The sequence below is a fragment of the Nicotiana tabacum genome, chromosome 8 (assembly GCF_000715075.1).
Source record: "Nicotiana tabacum cultivar K326 chromosome 8, ASM71507v2, whole genome shotgun sequence".
Lineage (NCBI taxonomy): Eukaryota > Viridiplantae > Streptophyta > Magnoliopsida > Solanales > Solanaceae > Nicotiana > Nicotiana tabacum.
Window position 1 is genome coordinate 48655586 of NC_134087.1, and position 20304 is coordinate 48675889.

The 20304-nt window shown below is 36.6% G+C and overlaps 2 protein-coding genes across 5 annotated transcripts; one reads left to right on the forward strand and one right to left on the reverse strand.

Moving 5' to 3' along the window:
- The first annotated feature begins 10147 nt into the window (after positions 1–10147).
- Positions 10148–12839, forward strand: LOC107814281 (large ribosomal subunit protein eL43). The gene is made up of 5 exons (XM_016639662.2): positions 10148–10288; positions 11641–11680; positions 12040–12128; positions 12264–12346; positions 12478–12839. Exons 1-5 carry the CDS (start codon positions 10286–10288, stop codon positions 12539–12541), a joined length of 279 nt encoding a protein of 92 aa, XP_016495148.1. The 5' UTR covers positions 10148–10285; the 3' UTR covers positions 12542–12839.
- A 1266-nt stretch (positions 12840–14105) lies between these two features.
- Positions 14106–20162, reverse strand: LOC107814282 (casein kinase II subunit beta-3). 4 transcript variants are annotated; one of them, XM_075219243.1, is made up of 5 exons: positions 19660–20162; positions 16775–16990; positions 15682–15776; positions 15442–15607; positions 14106–14454 (listed from the first exon to the last, which is right to left on the reverse strand). In XM_075219243.1, exons 1-5 carry the CDS (start codon positions 19892–19894, stop codon positions 14324–14326), a joined length of 843 nt encoding a protein of 280 aa, XP_075075344.1. In that variant the 5' UTR covers positions 19895–20162; the 3' UTR covers positions 14106–14323. The 4 variants fall into 4 exon arrangements, with proteins under 4 accessions (XP_075075344.1, XP_016495150.1, XP_016495149.1 ...); XM_016639664.2 differs by having other exon boundaries at positions 15682–15791; XM_016639663.2 differs by having other exon boundaries at positions 15682–15791; positions 16775–16993; positions 19660–20157.
- Between the last annotated feature and the right edge of the window lie 142 nt (positions 20163–20304).

A 20304-nucleotide genomic window follows, 5' to 3' on the forward strand; every position in this document is an offset into this window, starting at 1 on the left:
GATTACTCTAATTGACTTGATTTCCTTGATTGTTCCAATTGCTTTGATTAGAATTGCCACCACTCTAACTGCCTTGGTGGTTTTGGTTGTTCCAATTACCTTAGTTCCCTTATGATCTCCATTGTTGTTGGTTTTGCCCTTGAGCATTGATTCTTTGACCTTGATAATTGTTGAAATATTGAACTTCTTCATCTTGCTCATTGAATGAATCACCTTGATCATAACCACTATCATCTTGCATGAATTGTTCCGGATGGTTTTGCATTTGTGACCTTGTTTCCATCTTTTGTTTACCATAATATTCACACTTTCCATTGCATGCACTTGTTCTGGCCCTTGAACTTGTTGAAGCTGAACCTTGGCCAATTGGTTCATGGTAGAAGTCAACTTGGCAATAGCTTGCCCATGATCACGTGGCTCCTTGTGTAGGTGAATAACATTAGGGTCACCTTTTTGGTACATTGGCTCTAGTTTGCCCCGCCAAAGAGGTATACGCCATCTCATCAAGAATTTTACAAGCTTCACATATGGCGTGTTCATGAACTTCCCTCCGGCGAGTTGATTAACCATACATTGATTAGTTGTGTTGATCCCCCTGTAGAAGGTCTATTAGATCATGTCATCAGTCATATTATTGTTCGGGCACTCTTTAACCATGGTATGATATCTTTTCCAAATCTCATGCAATGGCTCATTGGGTTCTTGCTTGAAAGCAAGAATCTCATCCCAAAGCGTTGCCATATGTCTCGGAGAGAAGAATTTGGAAATGAACTTTTCTGCCAACACATCCCAAGTGGTGATGGAATGGTTGGGCAACCTCTCTAACCAGTCCAATACTTTTCCCTGTAAAGAAAAGGGAAATAACCTCAACCTCAGAACGTCCTCAGAAACATTTGTTTGCTTTCTCCCCCAACAAGTATCGATGAAGAAATACCATTGTTCAAGAGTGTAAGCATCACGTTGGTAATTTGGAAGTTGTCTGCCCTAATGCGGAGCGGGACTATAGCACTTGCATAACCCTCATTTGGAAATTATCGGTGGGGGAGGGACATGCACATTATCGTGAGGCGAGCGGCCTCGTCTATTAGCTTGAGGTTCAATAGGAACCTCATCCATTGCATCATCTTCCACGTCCTCCCCCAATGGCACATTTCCAATGGGATCGTTGTTGAGAGCTATTTTTGTACCTAAAATCAATTCAAACAAAAAATTAGTGACTTGGAAGGAAAGAAAGAGAAAACATATAAAAACCTAGATATATATCTAAATCTCTTTAAGTCCCTGGCAACAGCGCCAAAAATTGATCTCGTCAAAACTCACACCACAATTAGGTAGTGAGGCGGTTGAAGCAATAATAAACCCAACACGAGTCGGGATCGAATCCACAGGGACTTAGAATTTGGATTAGGTATATAACTAGAGTAAATGTATGATGTGCCTTAGATTGCACTTTTACATATTCATTGGTTGTTTCTATTTCTACTTTTAACTAATGATTGCAAGTAATAAACTAGAAGACAATGTTTTTCATTTTGGTTGTTTTTCAAATGATAAAGGAATCTAAGGTCGTGACTTGCACCTAGGTGGCTACCTAACGGGTTGTAAACTATAGGGCAAGTTTGATTTATCGGGGTCGTGGTATAGCAATCACACACAATTGCTCACTCTATGCCTCTCAGTAGTTTGAGTAATTTTGCCCAATTTGGCTTTCTCAAGCACAAATGGGTATTGCACAAATCAAGTGATATGCTCAAGTCGGGTCTTATTATCTCTAGATTTGACCCTTTAATTGAGGCTATCAATTTCTTGACCAATTCCTTATTAGCCAAGTTTTCCTAAACCTAGTCTCTCTTTCTCAAGCAAAGACTAGGTCAAAAAGGCATGAATCAATGTTTGCAACCATTCTAGGATTTAAGCATAAACAAGGCTAAATATCACTAACCCAATCACAAACAAGCCCTAAAATTAAATACTCATTAAGTACCCACACTAGGGTTTAGCCACAACCCTAGCTAAAGATTTAGCTGCTCATGAAAAATAAAGAAATGCAAGAAGAAATTAAGATAGAATGTATAATCATTGATTAAACAAAGAAAATCTAGTGTTAAGAAGTCAATCTAATACAAAATTACTCAAAGAAGCAAAGAAAAATGCTCGGGTGCACCTTTGCTAACTAAACTTAACCTAAAAATGACTAAAAGTACTATCTATACTAAGCTGAAAATATCTGAAAAAAATGCTCCTACGAAGGTTGTGCGGCCACATAATTCTGGTGTGGTCCGCACAATGGAGTTCTGCGGCCACACAAAAGTGTTGCGGTCCGCACTCTTGGGAACTTGGGCTTGGAACTTGAGGTCTTCTGCGGTCCGTATAAAAATGGTTACAACAACATAAAAGTAATGCGGTCCGCACTCCTTAATTTTCCAGCTCTTTGAATCTCAATCCTGCGGTCCCTTGACCTCCTACGGCCTCACAATTTCAGTACAGTCCGCACTCCCTGAACTGGCCAAAACATACTCTCTGAACTCTTTCTGCGGCCGCACTAGAATTATGCGGTCCGCACTGTTAGCCCTTTTTGCCCTGTTTTGGTTCTTGTTCACTTTTGTCTCCTTTATGAGTTGATCTTGACTTCTTTGGCTCGTTTCCTAATATTTTTGCAAGTAAGCACATTCTGTTAGTTTTCGGAAATACCTTTAAGCATTTTTGAGCTAAAACGCAAGTAAAAGAGAGCAAATAAGCGGTCAAAATCCCTACTTATCAGGGCGGCGAGAGTCTGAGTGCCTCTTCCAGCCTGGGAAGTGGCTGCTGTAGCAGAAACAGAGACCACCTAAGCAAGAACGGTGGACACGGTTAGAATTTGAGCTAAGGTCTCCTAAAGACCTGGAATCACAAAGGGCACAACTGGTGCCTGAGCTGGTCCCGCTGGTGCATCCACAACTGGGGACCTGATCTTGTACCGGGGCAACCAGTGGATTTGCATATGCTGTCATAGCTATTGTGCGGGCTACACCCCTGCCCCTACCATGACCTCTATCATGACATCGGCCTCTCGCGGCCCCAACTGGGTGTATTGGTGGTTGTCCATCCTGACGGTAGCACGTGTGCTCACCATCTGTGAGAGAATAGAATAACAGAAGTTTAGTTACCAAAATCAACAGATTCGCACGACAAGAGTTCAAGAATGTAAAGTTTCCTAAGGGTTCTACAGTCTCTCAAAGATAAGTATCGACGTCTCTGTACCGATCCACAAGACTCTACTAAACCTTCTCATGACTCGTGAGACCTATGTAACCTAGGCTCTGATACCAACTTGTCACAACCCAAAACTAAATCCTATCGGGATGGCGCCTATAGTGGTACTAGGCAAGCCGACACACTTTTAAAACACTTCAATATTTCATTAAAAGATAAGTTAAAGCTTTTTCATACTAAAAAAACTTCATAAAAGAGTTCAACTCAAATACAAAATGCGAAAAGATAGCCCGACATCGGGGTGTCACTAAGTCATGAGCATCTACAACTGGTCTAGAATCAAAGTTTACAATAATCCGTCAAATGCCACAAAAATAGAAAGAAAGACAACAATGGAAGGAGAGCCAAGGGCTGCAGACGCTGGCAGCTACCTCGTAGATCTCCGAGCAGTCAACCATGCATGAGTTCAACGATACCTGTAACCAGTCTCACCTAGATCTACACACAAGGTGCAGGGAGTAACGTGAGTACTTCCAACTCAGTAAGTAACAGAAACAAATAAGGTACTGAGAAGTAGTGACGAGCTATGCAAATACAGTTATCTCAATATCTTTCAAATAAGAACAATCATACTTTCAAATTCAATAGTTTAGTACACATCAGTTTGTGCTCAAGTAAATTAGATATCAAGTCTTCCAGAAATTTGTACAACAAGGACAAATAACATTTAAGTGCAACAATTAACTGAAAGCAAGTACAGCCTCTCAAGGCAACAGTCACTCTGCTCATCTCAACAGCTTAAACACTCGGCTCTCAGCCCTCAATAATCATACTCAATAGGTATTTGCGCTCACTGGGGTGTGCAAAATCCTGAGGGGCTCCTTCAGCCCAAAAGCTATATCATTGCGGCTTGCAGCCCGATTAAATATATAAACAACCATAAGGCTCGTTGTAGCATACAAACTGATCCAATATAAATAATCAGCCCGAAGACTCGTTGCGGTGTGCAACCTGATCATAAATATATATATATATATATATATATATATATATATATATATATATATATATATATATATATATATATATATATATATATATATATATACACACACACACACACACACACACACACACACACACACACACACACACACACACACTCACATAGCTCACAACTCGGCACTCAGGCCCTATCTCAGTCACCAACCTCTCCAGTCCCTCGGGCTATCAGAAAAACATATAATTCCGCCAAAACAAAGATAATAACATGTATTAATGATAAATAGGAGGGGATGGAGGTAAAAATACGCAAGTAATATTATGACTGAGAACAAAACAACTAACAACAGTTAATTCATCAAGTACACGACCTCACGGGTCTCAACAGTGATATCACAAGGCCTAAACAGGATTTCTAACATGAAGTGCAATCAATATCCATAAACACACAGGGAACACATAGTAAACAGTAGGCTAATAGATTCTACAGTCTCACGGGATGGACCATGTCACAATTCCTACGGTGCGTGCCTACACACCCGTCATCTAGCATGTGTCACCTCCAAAATAGTAATACGACACGATATCCGGAGTTTCATACCCTCAGGACCAGATTTATAACTTTTACTTACCTCAATCCGAGCAAAACCCTACTCCGCGATGCGTTTACCTCCCGAACCAGCCTCCAAACGTCCTGAATCTAGCTAAAAGTAATACAACACAATCAATATATGCCAAGGAACCAATTCCTCAAAACAAAACTACTAAATTGGACCCAAATACCGAAATTGGCTCAAACCCGACCCCGAGGCCCACGCCTCGAATTTGACAAAAGTCACAAAACCCAAACGCTCATTCACTCACGAGTCTAACCATACAAATTTCATCAAAAATTGACATCAATTGCTCCATAAAATCCCCAAAATCCACTCTCCAAAATTCCAAGCCCTAACCCCCAATTTCTACTTCAAAACTCCACTAATTGGGTGAGAAATCAACGGAAGAACACCATAGCTAATGATAATAGAGCTCAAGAAACTTACCTCAGTGAATATCCTTGAATCCCTTTCATAATCACTCCCAAAAGCTCCAAAGTTCGTGTTCAAGATGGTAGAAATGAAGAAAAATTTGTGTAGTCTTCTATTTATAGGTTTTGTGCAGGCTTTTCGCACCTACGACTCAATATGCGCACCTGTGGTGCCGCTTCTGCGCAAAAATCTCCGCATCCGCGGAAAATCACTTAAAATCCTTGACCGCTTCTGTGCCTCTAGACCGCATCTGTGATCATCACAGGTGCAGAATTGACATCGCACATGCGGACCAATACACGCACCTGCGCCTTCTTTTCCGCTTCTGCAACCATCGCAAGTGCGGGAACTTCATCGCACATGCGCCTTCTGCCCAGCTCCTCCAATCTCGCATCTGCAATCCCCCGCTCGCTTCTGCGGGCTTGCACCTGCGATGAGACATCCGTACGTGCGATTATGATAGCTGAGTTCCAACTTCAGCAACTCCTCCAATTTCCAAACTTGTTCCGTTAATCACCCGAAACATACCCGAGGCCTCCGAGACCTCAACCAAACATACCAACAAGTTATATAACCCCATACGAACTTAGTCGAGCCTTCGAATCACTCAAAACAACATCAAAACACCAAATTACCCTAGGATTCAAGTCTAAGAACTTCTAAACTTTTAAATTCCGCAAACGATGCCGAAACCTACCAAATCACGTATGAATGACCTCAAATTTTATAACACATCACACATGAACCTATTCCAACTTTCGAAAATCCATTCCGACCCCGATATCAAATTTTCCACTACCGACCGAAATCGCTCTAATTTTCGCCAATTCAAGCCTAATTCTACTGCGGACCTCCAAAACATATTTCGGACATGCTCTTAAGTCCAAAATCACCTAACGGAGCTAACAGAACTATCAAATTCAAATCCGGGATCGTTTACACATAAGTCAACATCCGATTGACTTTTCCAACTTAAGCTTCTCATAAAGAGACTGAGTGTCTCAAATCCTCTTCGAAACCACTCCAGACCCGAGCCAACTGACCCGACATATCATAATATAGATGAAGAACATAAAAAGAAGCAGAAATGGGGAAACGGGGTTATAACTCTCGAAACGACCGGTCGGGTCGTTACACCCTTCTTCTTTATTTTTTTCCACAACTTACTCTCTTCTTCTACTTTAATTCTCTCTCAATTCCCTTTTGATTATTGAATTGCTTATTACTTTCAAGTTCTCAATTAATTGATATTTCAAGTTTTATCAATTATTTACGGTAACCACTACAAAATAACAATTATCAAGCGAAGTGGTTACCATTTTTGTTAGGTTCACGTTAAATCATGCCCCATGCTTCTAGAGTGCATTCACATATTTGGGAACACTTTGAGGTGGTAGAAGAAAATGAAGAAGTTCGCAAAGTAGAGTGCAAGAACGGTGATCGAGTCTTTAATGTTTATCGAAAGTGGGAGAGCACAACTGGTTTAAGGAGGCATAACAAGAGTTGTCTTGTGCGTCCTCCAGGAATTCATATTTAAGTTGATTTGAGATAATTTGGGATATTTTGAATTTGTTAGACTTATTTAAGCTTAATGAGTTAGTTTATAAAACAAGTTAATTTGAAGTATTATTATGCAATGAAATATGAAATGAAAGTCTTTGAAGTTTGATCCTTACATATTTTTTTAAATGAAAGCATTTGAAGTTTAATCCTTACATATTGGTCTTATTAAATAATTTTATGTAGCCACTTAATTTTAATTTCAAATTTTAAATTCAAAATTGAAATTTAAAACTTTAAAGTTTAAAAAATTAATTTTATACTTTAAAATACTTATTTTATTATTTAAAAGTCTGCAAACACCTAAGTAAAGATCCTTTTAGAAATGAACAAACTAGATTTTGAGCACCAATAAGTGAAGTATGACCCATGATGCATATGAATTTAAAACTGCAAGTTGAACAAATTAATTAATAGTTGTTATTATTGCACAGGTTCGCTCTAAAACTTTATATTAGGAAGTTGTTACCTAGTCTCCCTTCTCGTACTTTGTCATTTATTTGTGTCGTGGTGCGGCAGCATTATACCACTCATTTTATTGTAGCATATATATATATATATATATATATATATATATATATATATGTTGTTATGGCTAAATTCCTCATAGACCGTCCAAAATTCGTGGTTAGTAGAGTGTTAGTATAAGTTTGAGGGGCATAAAAAATTTCGTTATTAAAAGATGAGCAGCGAGGATGTGATAATGATGACGAACATGCTGATTAGAAAAATTGTCTTTTATTAGTAATAAAAATATGGACTTGTACTTTCTGTTACATGAAGATAGAGGTTAGGTACTTCAGTGCAATAAATTATAAGTTCAGAAAAATTGTCTAATTTTGCTTATTGTATGCTTATACTTTATGCAGGTGAAGGATTTTCTGTTGTTGTGAACTTGTGATTATGTGACAAGAAACTCTTTAGAAAATCTTTTCTTAAGGAAAATACATATTTTTAAGTTTATGTATGTACTTTGGATGTAAGCTAATAATATCTACTCAGCAAGTGACGAGGTTGCTATCGTGTGGAAAGAATTTTGGCATTTACAAAAATTTGATTCCACAGTCAAAATCTTCATCTTAAAGAAAGAAGTTTCTAAACAAGTAATTAGACGATTGGAATTTTTTTATTTTTGGCGGATAATTAGAGGAATCAGGTCAAACGTAGTTCACCAAATAATAGTGATTTTTTATATATAAATTTATATATATATATATATATATATATATATATATATATATATATATATATATATATATGTATATATATTTATTTATCCATACTATATTAAAAGCACGACAACCCTTAGCAAAATATCGTTCTTCTTTTTACCCTTTTAAAAGTAAGTTTACATTAGACAATATCGTCATTTAACTATTACTTAGTAATATTTAGGATTTTAAAATAAATACAATTTTAGCTATTAAGTATTTCCTTATTTGAACTACATATAAATTCCTAATATTTAGGAATTTAAAAGCAAATAAATTTAAGATATATATAGATACATTCTTTACTGGGTAAAATAATTATTCTTTAACTCCAAAAATTTGAACCCTCTCACGTTAAGTAGACATATAATATATTTTATTATAAATATGGGTATATTTACCTAAACATTTATAAAGCTTAAAAGTACAAAGAAAGCCAAAAAAAAAGGTTATTGATTGAAAACAACGAGGATTTTAGATTTGGAAGTATTAATTAGTGTAGTTTCAAAGAATAAATTTTGAAAATTACCTACACATTTCTGTTTTATATGTTAATTTTGAAAATAAATAATCTGAAAGTATAAGATAAATATAAAGTTTTGGAAATAAACCTAACTAAAAATAAAATATTCAAGGCACCTAACAATCTAAAACTTTGTAGAGTAATTTATATGAAGTTAATTGTCACAAAGTTGAAGTTGGTCGACATATTCAATTTTGTAGCATTAGAAAATCAAACTATTCCCTCAACTATAATTATGTATTAATAAATTATATTAACATTTAAAATTTTGAATCCAGATAATTAAATTGCACCATAATTTTGATGGGATATGATTTAAGGACCAATGTTCGCACTAAAAACTTTTCGATAGATGAGTCTAATCTATCTATATATATTGACACAATATATCATAAAAATATGAAATATTAACATGAAATGTTGATTAACTTTTATCCTTCATAAGTGTCGTTCATGTTGAATAGAAATCGTATTATAATTAATAATTTATTTTTAGTAGAAGTAACATTTAAGATTTTAAGGACTTTCATGAGGTAGAGCTTCTTTCTTTATTAAGTTAATTAAATAGGATCAACATTAAGCATCATTTTCATGATTTTACACTTTCTTCTTTTGACTTTATTATATAACTCAAACATAATTCTTAAAATAATATTTATATGACTTTTTTTATGAACTTTAATATTTATTGAGGCAAGGTACACGCGCAAAGCGCGTACTCTAATACTAGTTTATACTTAATATACAAAACAAATTCATTTATCGGATATTATTTTTTTGGGAGGCCCAAAAATATAATTTTAAGCTCAGCAAATTATACCTAATGATTTTGAAAATGGATGATATTAATTTCTTGACCGCCGCTTGTCCCATGAGCAAACTTTTAAGGTCAAAAATCAAAAGTGATTTTCACGGGGTAAGAAAGAGGTAACACTTGTTAAAATTAAAGTTCAAGATAACCTACTTCCAAGGCCATTCTTGCAAATCAACCTTTATATGCTCGGAGGCCCAAAACGATTTGGGTCAATCTAAGTTAAAATAGCACGGTCTAACCAGTTTTCGGACTGGTCATTCAAAAATAGCCAGCATTTGTCAAGTCATTGAAAAATAGCCACTATTTTGATGCAACAAAGACCGGTCCAGCATATTATACTAGAGTTCGATGCACCTATGTATGAACTTCCATCATATTATGCTGGACCGGTATACTTTGTTGGCTCCAGTATAATATACTGGAGATTGGAGCACCGGTGCTCCAAACTCCAGTATATTATGTTGGACCGGTATATTATACTGGAACTCCAGTAGTTCCAGTATAATATACTGGAGATTGGAGCATTGGTGCTCCAAACTCCAGTATATTATGCTGGACCGGTATATTATACTGAAACTCCAGTATATTATGCTGGAGTATTTTTTCGGATTTTGAATAGTATTTTCGTTTGGATTTATCTTTACTTTCAAAAGTATATCTTTACTTTTGAATAGTATTTGTTGGCTAAATTTCGATTACTTTTGAAATTATGGCTATTTTTGAATGACCACTTGTAAATCTGGCTATTTTTTAATTTCTCCCTCAATCTGAACATCACCCAAATGGGCCAATCCTTACCCGATCCACAAATGGTCTAACGGAAGTGCGAAACTGATTACTTTGCTGAAGGTATAAGACGGCGAACAAAAGAGATGGCTAGGGTTGTCTTCTGTCATCGCCTTTCAGCAACAGCTGCTCCCTCTCACAAGTTCGGGAACCTCCATTCACAGCGAATATGGTACGCTATTTTTGTATTATGCATGAATTTTGGGTGTTTATTTTGGTGTTCATTTCTTTTTGTGACTTCTCCGCCCTTATTTTGAGCGAGTATAGTTGTGTTATGAGTTACTGAGAGCTTGTTCAGAAGGGTTATCATAGTTCTGTTTGGATAGACGGATTTTAAGTTAGTGACTGCAGAATGCCACAGCGCCATAATTATTTGTCGATATGGTTATGAACTTAGTATAAATATATTTTCCTTCAAAAAAAATTATAATTGTTCAGTTATATTTTATGAAATGAGTTCAATAAGCAAATCGCTGCTTTGAATATGACACATTAGGGTATGCTAAAATTGTCTCTTAACTTTCATCAGAAAATTGGCTTTGCTGGAATTAAGTTTAAATGATTATACTGTAAACAGTAACGTGTGGGTGACATCAATTCTTTTGGATTGCTGCCATTTCTTCTCAATAGACAATAGTACATCCCAATGAGGCAGCTGGGTAGATCGCTTGCATTGGGAGGTTAGATATTGCAGTTCAGCATCTATCTTATGATTGAAATATTGACATAGAGGCTAGCCACTCTGTATTTTTCATGGATCACTTTGTAACAATTCGATAGAAGAGCTAGATTTTGACCTAGTTGAGCCAGTGTAAGTAGCGCCATGTACATGCAGTTCATATTATTGTTATTTCACAAAATAAAACGAGATCCACATTGATAAGGTGTAATTTTTTATTGGCTCTTTGCTAAGCTAAGTGAGATTTCCTTTTTTATCAACTATGTTTTATATAGCACTAGCAGTGTCAGGCTGAAGAATCTATTGAGATACTGTAAATAGTAACATGTGCAAGATATTGATTCTTTTGCATTATTACCATGTCTTCTCGAATAGTTTATCCAACTGAGGCTGCTGTTAAATGGCTTGCATTGTGAGAAGTCAATTATTGCAGTTTAGCAATTTGTTTATGATTGAAAAGCTGACATAGAGGCTAAGTGTTTGGTTAATCTTTTAGTTGTGTGAATCATTCACTGGTAAATATTCTGATATTTTTTTGGATTTTGTCAGCTCCTTAGTCTTATGATAGTTTTTTTTTTATTAGAGCTGACATCTTCCTTCTTTTGCAATCTCTGCATCTTCTTGATGCCTATTAATGATATCCTAATTACCTTATTAAAAAAAACTGACATAGAGGCCAGCTACCCTGTAGTTTGTATGGATTCACTATGGCTACAACTGGATGGAAGACCTAGATCTAGACCTTGTTGAGCTAGTGTAGATAGAACTCTGTTCAGTCAAGCTCTTTTCAAAGTTATCCATTTCAAAGCCAAGTTATGAAGTTGATATACTTATCTTTGTTGCAGACTAAGAGGACAAAGAAGGCTGGAATAGTTGGGAAGTATGGTATGTATATGGCTACTTATTACCTCTTATTTTCCTTCTTATGGTCTCCTTTGTCTTTATGAAAATTCATGCATTTCTAAGTGTAACTTTATTAAGGGCTATGCTTGACTGTTTATGCTTCTGATTCTATAGCTGCTGGGCCCGTTTGGTAAATTTAAGGACAACTTGTGCTCTTCTGAACTTGTTTTAGTTCCCATTTTCTTGTGGCTAAAATGATGAGAACTTTTATGGAATGCTATAGTTTTACATCTTCCTGTGATGTAGGATAATGATTAGCATGTCTTGTGATGTTGAAATTTTATGTGCTTTTAATTTTTGATAAAGTTGTCCTCCTGACTTGATTTGCTCTCTATTTTCAGGCACCCGTTATGGTGCTAGTCTGCGGAAGCAGATTAAGAAGATGGAGGTTAGCCAGCATAGCAAGTACTTCTGTGAGTTTTGCGGAAAGGTATGGTTTTCTGGTTTAGGAATGTGATATTTACCATATTTATGCTGCAATTCTGCATTTCTGTTCTTTACGGAGCATTAGTCTGCTTTAAAATTGTGCTTGTTGTGCTTGCCGGATTCTTATTTTTATGTTCAGTATGCTGTGAAGAGAAAGGCAGTGGGGATATGGGGCTGCAAAGATTGTGGCAAAGTAAAAGCTGGTGGCGCATATACATTGAAGTAATTACTCTTTGAATGTGTTCATAGTTTCCCCTTTTGTTGTTGTCAAATAATTTCTTTTTTTCTCTTAGCAGTAACACCAAGTTTCACTTTTTGTGATTGTTAACTAATTCTTATTTCCTTTGCAACAGCACTGCAAGTGCTGTGACAGTTAGGAGCACAATTCGCAGACTGAGGGAGCAGACTGAGAGTTGAGCACGTTTTACCTTTTATGCCCAACGTTGCTGTTTCAAGATCAGAGTTGTTTTTCCTCGTGAAATTTTGATGGCTGTGAACCAGCTCAGTATACTGTAGGGAAAAAACCTAGTTTAATCTGAGATGATTGCTGTCATTATTGCCTCTTGTTGCAGTCAAGTTTAGAGTTATCTGGATGCATTAATTATGGTCAAACTTGGTAACCGGTTTGTGTTACATTCACGTGTGTTGGGCAGCAGCCTTTCTAGTGATGAACAAGATGTGGCTTCAAATTTGATGCACTGATTCTTTACTGGAATGTGAGTTTACTAGCATGCAAAAGTTAACCACATGATCGGAGACATAAAACTTATGATTTAACATCATAAATTCTTGATCATCTAAGTTCAGGTGATTGACATTTAATGACTAATAGATAATATCCGAGTTAGTTAGCCCGTAGAGTAAGATGAATTAAAAAAAAAGTTATAATAATATCCAATTTCGACCAATATCATCCAGTTTCTAAGATGATAACCACAAAACGTGACTGATCTACAAAGAAAGCCAACGTCTCTTGCATATTGATTTTCTTCTCTTTAACACAGGTTTGAGCGAAAAGGCTTTTTACGGGTTGAACTTGAACCATAAGTTTATTTTACTAGTATGCACAAGAATTTGTAACAATTGGTTAGGCGACTAATATTTTTACCTTTATTTTAAGCTTTTAAGATTAATGGACAATGAGTCTGCCCTTTACCCTTCTCTATTTGAAGTACCAAACTCAGTGTAACAGTGAGGTCGGCGTTCAATTTGCTATGTGCACCTATCACACATCCTGAGCTGTTATACATTTGCCATTAAACCAAAGTCTTTGAGACTGTAATTTTTATGACCGACTCGGCCACAATATGAAAAATTACTATTTCAGCACACAAGACCCCCTTTCACCCTGTAAAAATAATGTTAAGCAGAAGTCGAGGAAAATCAAAGAAAAGGCTTTTATAGACACATCATAACGACTATTCAAGAGCGCAGTGTGATAGTGATGAAAATTATATTTGAAGGACTCCTTTTGACATAAATCACAGACTAAAGGTGAAACCATAGGCTGAAAAAGGTCCATCGTACGTGGGGGCAAAATGGTTTAAAGAAAACAGTTAACCACCCATATTATCCACTAAAAAATGGGTTGGATAATGAACTCTTTAAAAACGGGTCAAATATGAATAAGAACCATTCTAAATGGATAATCAATGAGTCTAACTTTTACATTTGTAAAGCCTCAAATTGGGGATTCCTCAAGTTAAGGCGACTAAAAATTCTCTCAAAAGTGATCATATACAAGAAGTCATGGATAATATGGGTAACTCATATTATCCGCCGGTTAACCCGTTTTTATCCGTATTAAATATGGGTCGGGTTGGTTAATTGATCCGTTTTTTCATTATACGTTTTCGACCCGAACCATATCCGACCCGCCCGTTTGTCACTCCTAAAAGTACGTGCCGCCTACGAAATCTGTGGAAAATGGAAGTTATGATGCATGGTTGTACATTGACATAAAACTCGGACAACAAAAAAGTATGTAATGCAGTCTGAGATTCTGACACCACAAATTTTAGCATGGAAAGTATCTCCATACATAAGTAGCTCAAGTTAACTCGTTACAGTATCTTCGAAAGCCTGTAGGAGAATAGAGAACCTACAACAGAACCTTAATAATTCTAGATGTGCTATTAAAAGTATTACCTCTCCTAGCACATTAATATGGATACAATTGCCAGTAGGTCACTACCAGGATCACGGCTTGTGGACCTTGAAACCAAACACTCTGGGAACATAGCTCTGAGAAATCTTCTGTGGCTTGAGGTGTCCGTATGTCATCAAGAATAGGTGCGGGAACGTAGTTCCTAAATAAGCTCCATCAATGTCTTTGGCACAGTAAAGGAAATGCTTAAGCAACATTGTTATAGATGCTAAAATGGAAAATAGAATAATAATATCATCACTGCATTACTTGGTAGTAAATGTCCAAATGTGTCGACAGATTCAACAGTGTTCACAGATTGATTCCCTCTTCAAATGTGTCAAGTTGGGGTAAGCTATGAGAATCCTCACTGATATGTGATTCCATTTAAGCTCATCTTAGGTCAATAGTATACAAAAATTAAAAAAAAAATAGAATAATAAAGAACTAGATTCTCTATATTTTCTAGTGTATATAAACCCCCAATGGGACTAAGAGACCCCATAAAAGCTAACATGACTAAAAATGCTGGCTGCTAACTCTAAGGTGGATTTAACATCCCAAATTTCCCGGAACAAGTAAATACCCGTCTCGTGCTTGACTCCATCTTTAAAACAGGTGTGTGCAGCCACTTAGTGAGGAGACAAGACCGGAGAGAAGAAATTCTCGCGAATAAGAGATAAGACTCAAACTTATCGTATACAACTCTTATCTACGACAAGCCTTGGCTCTTCTCCTTATGGACTCTTCGCTCTATCTGTCGGTGCTCTAACTGTCCGAGAGCCAGGAGCAGCTACTGGCCTGGACTGATCATAAAGAAAGAAGCCAAGAGGCCGCTAGAGAAAGGGTTCCGTTTTCGAGTCTTGTTCCAATACTTCCGACCTTGAATCTAGGTTTTCCCTAATGCCTCCTTGCTGGTTCCAAAGCTACACTTGCTCCCTTCCTTCATAAGCTAATAAGAGATTCTATTATTCTACACAGACTTTACTATGCTTCTTATTAATTATAGTAACTATACCCTCTTGGTTGAATTGACACAACAGGGGCCTTCCTCAAGGGAGAAGTTCATACCCGGAGAAAGAAAGCAGACTAGTAAATCTACTAATTCAACATATTGTTTGCACTAAACTATGTTGCATTAAGTAATAACAAAGTTGAACAAAAAGGATACTCTCATGATATCTTGACCGAGGTGTATACACATCTTCACATCGAGGACAGTATATATTCACCCTGCTTTGTCGAGGAATGTCTGACTGACCAACAGGGAGGCATGGTTGTCCACAGCAATAAACTCTTGGACATCTCCCAAACTCAGCATTCTTGTACTTCTCCAACTGAAAAGACCAGATATGTTCAATTATTATAGCTATTAGAGCATATATTTTTCAATGATACAAAAAGTTCTTACCATGGCAGCGAGTCCCTTTGTTGTCAATATGTAGCGAGCATGAATTAGACCATAAAGCATCTCTGCTGCTGATTCAACTAGTTCATTCTGTTCTTCTGTAAACATATCACCTACACATTTCAGGCATTCTCATCGATCATAGGACCTTTGAGAAACTATCACAAGATAACAGGCTTAGACCTTTCTAAATCCTATTGGTGTAAACCTGACTTCTATTATGGCATGGAGAAATGCTTCTCGCATCAAGTTGCTAGTATAATCTTATATAGAGAAAAATCTTCAAATTTACAGTAGTTGTAACTATAGAAGGCCAAAGGTCTCCTCTAAGATACAAGAAAAATACAGATTACAGAGTCCACTCTAAACAGCACTTCATATCCAAAATAAGATGTTTTACTTTCAATAAATTCTTATTAAAAATCCAATGTTATGTTTCTTTGACTGTAGGTTAGTTCATTTGGCAAGTTTATCACTAGATTACAAAATTATATTGGAAGCTAACTCAGCAAACCAGTCCTCATTTTCAGTACATCATGCTCGGGAGCTATTTTAATTTGACCAGTCACCAATGCAACATTTACTTCTCAGAGAATTTAAATGCAGATTCTGTTCCTCTTGTGTCGTTTGAAACTCTCAAGTAGAAGACATGATTTGCTTCAAACTAGCAATGCATAAGAGCCGTACGGATGCATACTAGTACAACAAGAATAATACAAATGGCAAACTAATTCAACAATCATCTTATCAAATGCAGATTACAATATATGCACGTAAGACAAATTATTAAGACATTCCACCTAAGAGAGTATCAAATATCAGCTGACATAATTACTTTTTTGGTAGGGATCAGCTAACATAATTGTTAGATCCATAACGGAAAACAAATCTCTCTAAATGCCAAACCATTAGTAATATGGTCTGTCTAATTTTCATTAACTACAATTGCTAACTAAGTGAAGAGAGAGAGAAACGAATCAGGCCAATCAATTAATGGACAATCATGACAGCAAGAGAAACTGTAGCGTGTATTCAGACGTGCAAATCATCGCATAGAGCAGAAAGAAATGCTCCAATCTGGAAACACAAAACTCACCATGAGAAGATTCAACATCTAGAATCAGATCAAGTGCGTAGTCATAATACGGAACAAGGCTGCTTAGACCGCACAGGTTAAAGTCATCTTGGATGTAATCATCATCAACTTCACAGAAGAACTCATTCCCACGTAGGCCGCAGTACCATGAGATCCATGAAGTGTCTTCTCCTTCAGAACCACTAATGTCTGATGCCTCACTGTCCGTTTCAGATTCTGCTGCAAAACGGAAACACAAGCACAAACTTTAACATGAAGGTTTTGGAAAGATCAATTTTACCTGCTCAACGAAACTTATATTATAAATTATGATCCCCTTATCCTAATAGCTTATGGATTACAATTAATTTTCTAGCAACAAGATCATAAACTGACAATCAAAAGGTCTGATTATCTGAATAACTCACACTTATGGCAGTCCAACTTAAACAGCTCGGCTCAAAGTTTTCACACTTGCTATCGAACATAAAAAATTTTACTTGAAAGTCGCATTATCAAAACTACAGATGATTTGTTCGCTCACACTTATGGCAGTCCAACTTAAACAGCTCGGCTCAAAGTTTTCACACTTGCTATCGAACATAAAAATTTTTACTTGAAAGTCGCATTATCAAAACTACAGATGATTCGTTCGCCTGATCCCAACTAATTTGTATCAAAACCTAGTTGATGGATTGACTGGTCAAACCAGCCAATTAAAAGTTTCAAATTATTAAAATTTTCTTTAGATTTTATATTTACCAACTTTAAATACTAAAAGAAGGATTAGTTTTGATTTCAAGAGTTCTCTCATGAGGAATAAGCCAATTTAAGATGTTCTACTTGTGTATGATTTTATCATTTTTCATTATAATTTATTATTGTTGTTCTTTTCTTGTTTAGCTGAGAGCATGGATGGGAATGGGAGGACCAACAACAACAACAACAACAACAACAACAACATCAACGACAAACCCAGTGGAGTCCCACAAGTAGGATCTTGGAAGGGTAGTGTGTATGCAGGCCTACCCCTACCCTTGGGGAGGTAGAGAGGTTGTTTCCGATAGACCCTCGGCTCAAGAAGATAAAAAGCAACACTAGAAGGGAACGGGAGGAACATGGATGAGAATTGACCCTAGCACCTTTTAGGTTATTGGGTACGAGTACTTACTAGCACGCTCTCAATCTCTTTTTGGAAGTGCTGTACTTTGGAGATGCATTTCTCAATTTAGTATATGTTTAAAAATTAGAAACAATACCTTTGCATCTGGAGTCGTTTGACTAGTGGAAACTGGGTAGAGGAGACGAGGTTCGTTTGACGTCCTTTTTTCTTTTGAGCATATGACCAAAAAGAATTAGGCTGGGAAGACGGCCAGGAAATCAGGAGCAAAAAAAGCAGACATGTGATCCTCTCAAATGCTCATTAATAAACAGTCACTGCATGTTACCAACTATTTAGCTCTCAGAGTGACCATTCTCTTGAACTTGGAAAATTCTAAGGGTAAATGCCATAACAATCAGTCAATCACTAAACACGAGGGTCCTATATCAGGGACTTTTTTTTTGGTATATGTCCTACATCAGGGCCTTAATTGTAACCCTCTAGTATAATGAATCACGAAACCTTAAAAGAAAGCAATTAGATATAAAATGACTGGCATGACGTAGTCTCATTCGACTGACAGATGCCCATCCATGATCCACCACACTAAGAAATGTCAAAAGAAGGAAAAAGAGCAAAAAAACATAAAGCTTCGCTGGAGTTGTTACACTGACTATAGCTAAACGAATCTCCTACGCCTCCAAATATTTTTCATCCTTGAATATTCGCCGGATTTGTTTCACTTAATACATGCATATCATCTATGTAAAACTACCATTAAAAATTTCATCCATACATAACAAATGGATAGGTGATACTGCAATAAAACCATCCTTTTATTTTAACCAAGTCTCTAACATGGTGAATTAATGCTTCTACCAATTGAACTCCAGAAAAGCTTATGCCATTTCAATCAACTCTCACCTTTTTTATTTTCTTGTCATTCAGAGAGTTCAGACCTTAAAAAGATTAAAAAGACATGTGTTACCCTGAAACTATAATAACAACAAGACTAGCACCAGAATCAACATACGACCAATGAAGCTTTAATGTCGCCACATTCTTCATCAGTACCCCAATGCAGAAAAAGCTTAACACTTGTAAACTCCTCAAGTTTACATCATGCCTTAAAAATGTGATTCTGATTATCAATACTCTTTCCAATTGAAACCTATAACCATTAAACTAAATTTCAAATTGTGCACTAGAGACTAACAAACATCACACATTGAAAAAAGAAAAGCAACAACAACCACAGCCAAGGTGTGGCCTAGTCGTTAATAAAGTGGGGGAGAACCATGAGGCCTCATGTTCAAATCTCAGTGATCTCTTCCTATTTGCCCAAACCTTAGTGGGTACAGTTACCCGATATCTGTGCTAGTGGAAGGTAGCAGGTATGCGATGGAATTAGTCGAGGTGTGCTCAAGACTTTGTTCCAACTTATATAAAGATGTTTTAATTCAACTTTGAGATGTCTAAAATGTTTAACATTACTCCATTTCCATACAAACTTTCACAACTTTCAAGAATTCAAATTCCTTAAACTATGCAAATGTTAAAACTTTGTCGTGATATTTTCCCTATTGAACTTTTCAACCATCACTCTAATATTGTTCTTCCATTTTCAAAAGAAAATTATATATTTTTCCACTATCACTAATACTATCTAAAAAACTACGTGCATACATGTGTGTTTGCGTGTGTATGAGTTAAATTAGCATTTTAAACTCTGTGCAAGTCAATTAACATTAGTATAAAATAGGAATGGAAGGAGTATAGTGCGTGTCTGTGTGAGTATATATACCATCAGAACACTTATTATCAGGAGGTGGAGCAGCAGAGTTCCTGAGCTGGTCCTTTGATTTGGAAATGGAAAAGCGATTATCCTTTCCGTTAGCACACCTAACAGTAGTAGTGGAGGTAGAGGGAGAGGACCGCTCCAAGTGCTTATCCAACGCTTCATTTAATCTCTTCCTATCACCTACTACATGTCCCATCTCCGCCTTCGATCCACCGCCACCTCTCCTTTCTTTGTACATCTCTCTCTCCTCAGCTTTCACAACACTTGAAATCACTCGAACCCTAGGGTTTCGTTGTCGGAGAAAACGAACGAGGAGAGAGAAATTGGGCTTTTTGATGAAGGGAGAGTGTTATCCCATTACTCTCTCTAATTTACGCGTATCGGTGATTTTTGCAGAGAGAAAATGAGGGAATTGTGACCGGAGAAGGTGATAATATACCGGCGGGAAGAGCTTAGACGATTTTTTCGGATGGGTAATGCTAGTATATTGTCGCTTGGAGATTTTATCTTGGTGCGATTGTATACGTGTATTTTTTGTCACTGCTGACTTCACAAGGGACTCTGTAGTAATTTGAACATTTTTTGTGCATGTCAATTTGGTAAAATTGTAACCTATTGTTGTAATTTCAGGTATTAAATTGATTGTCT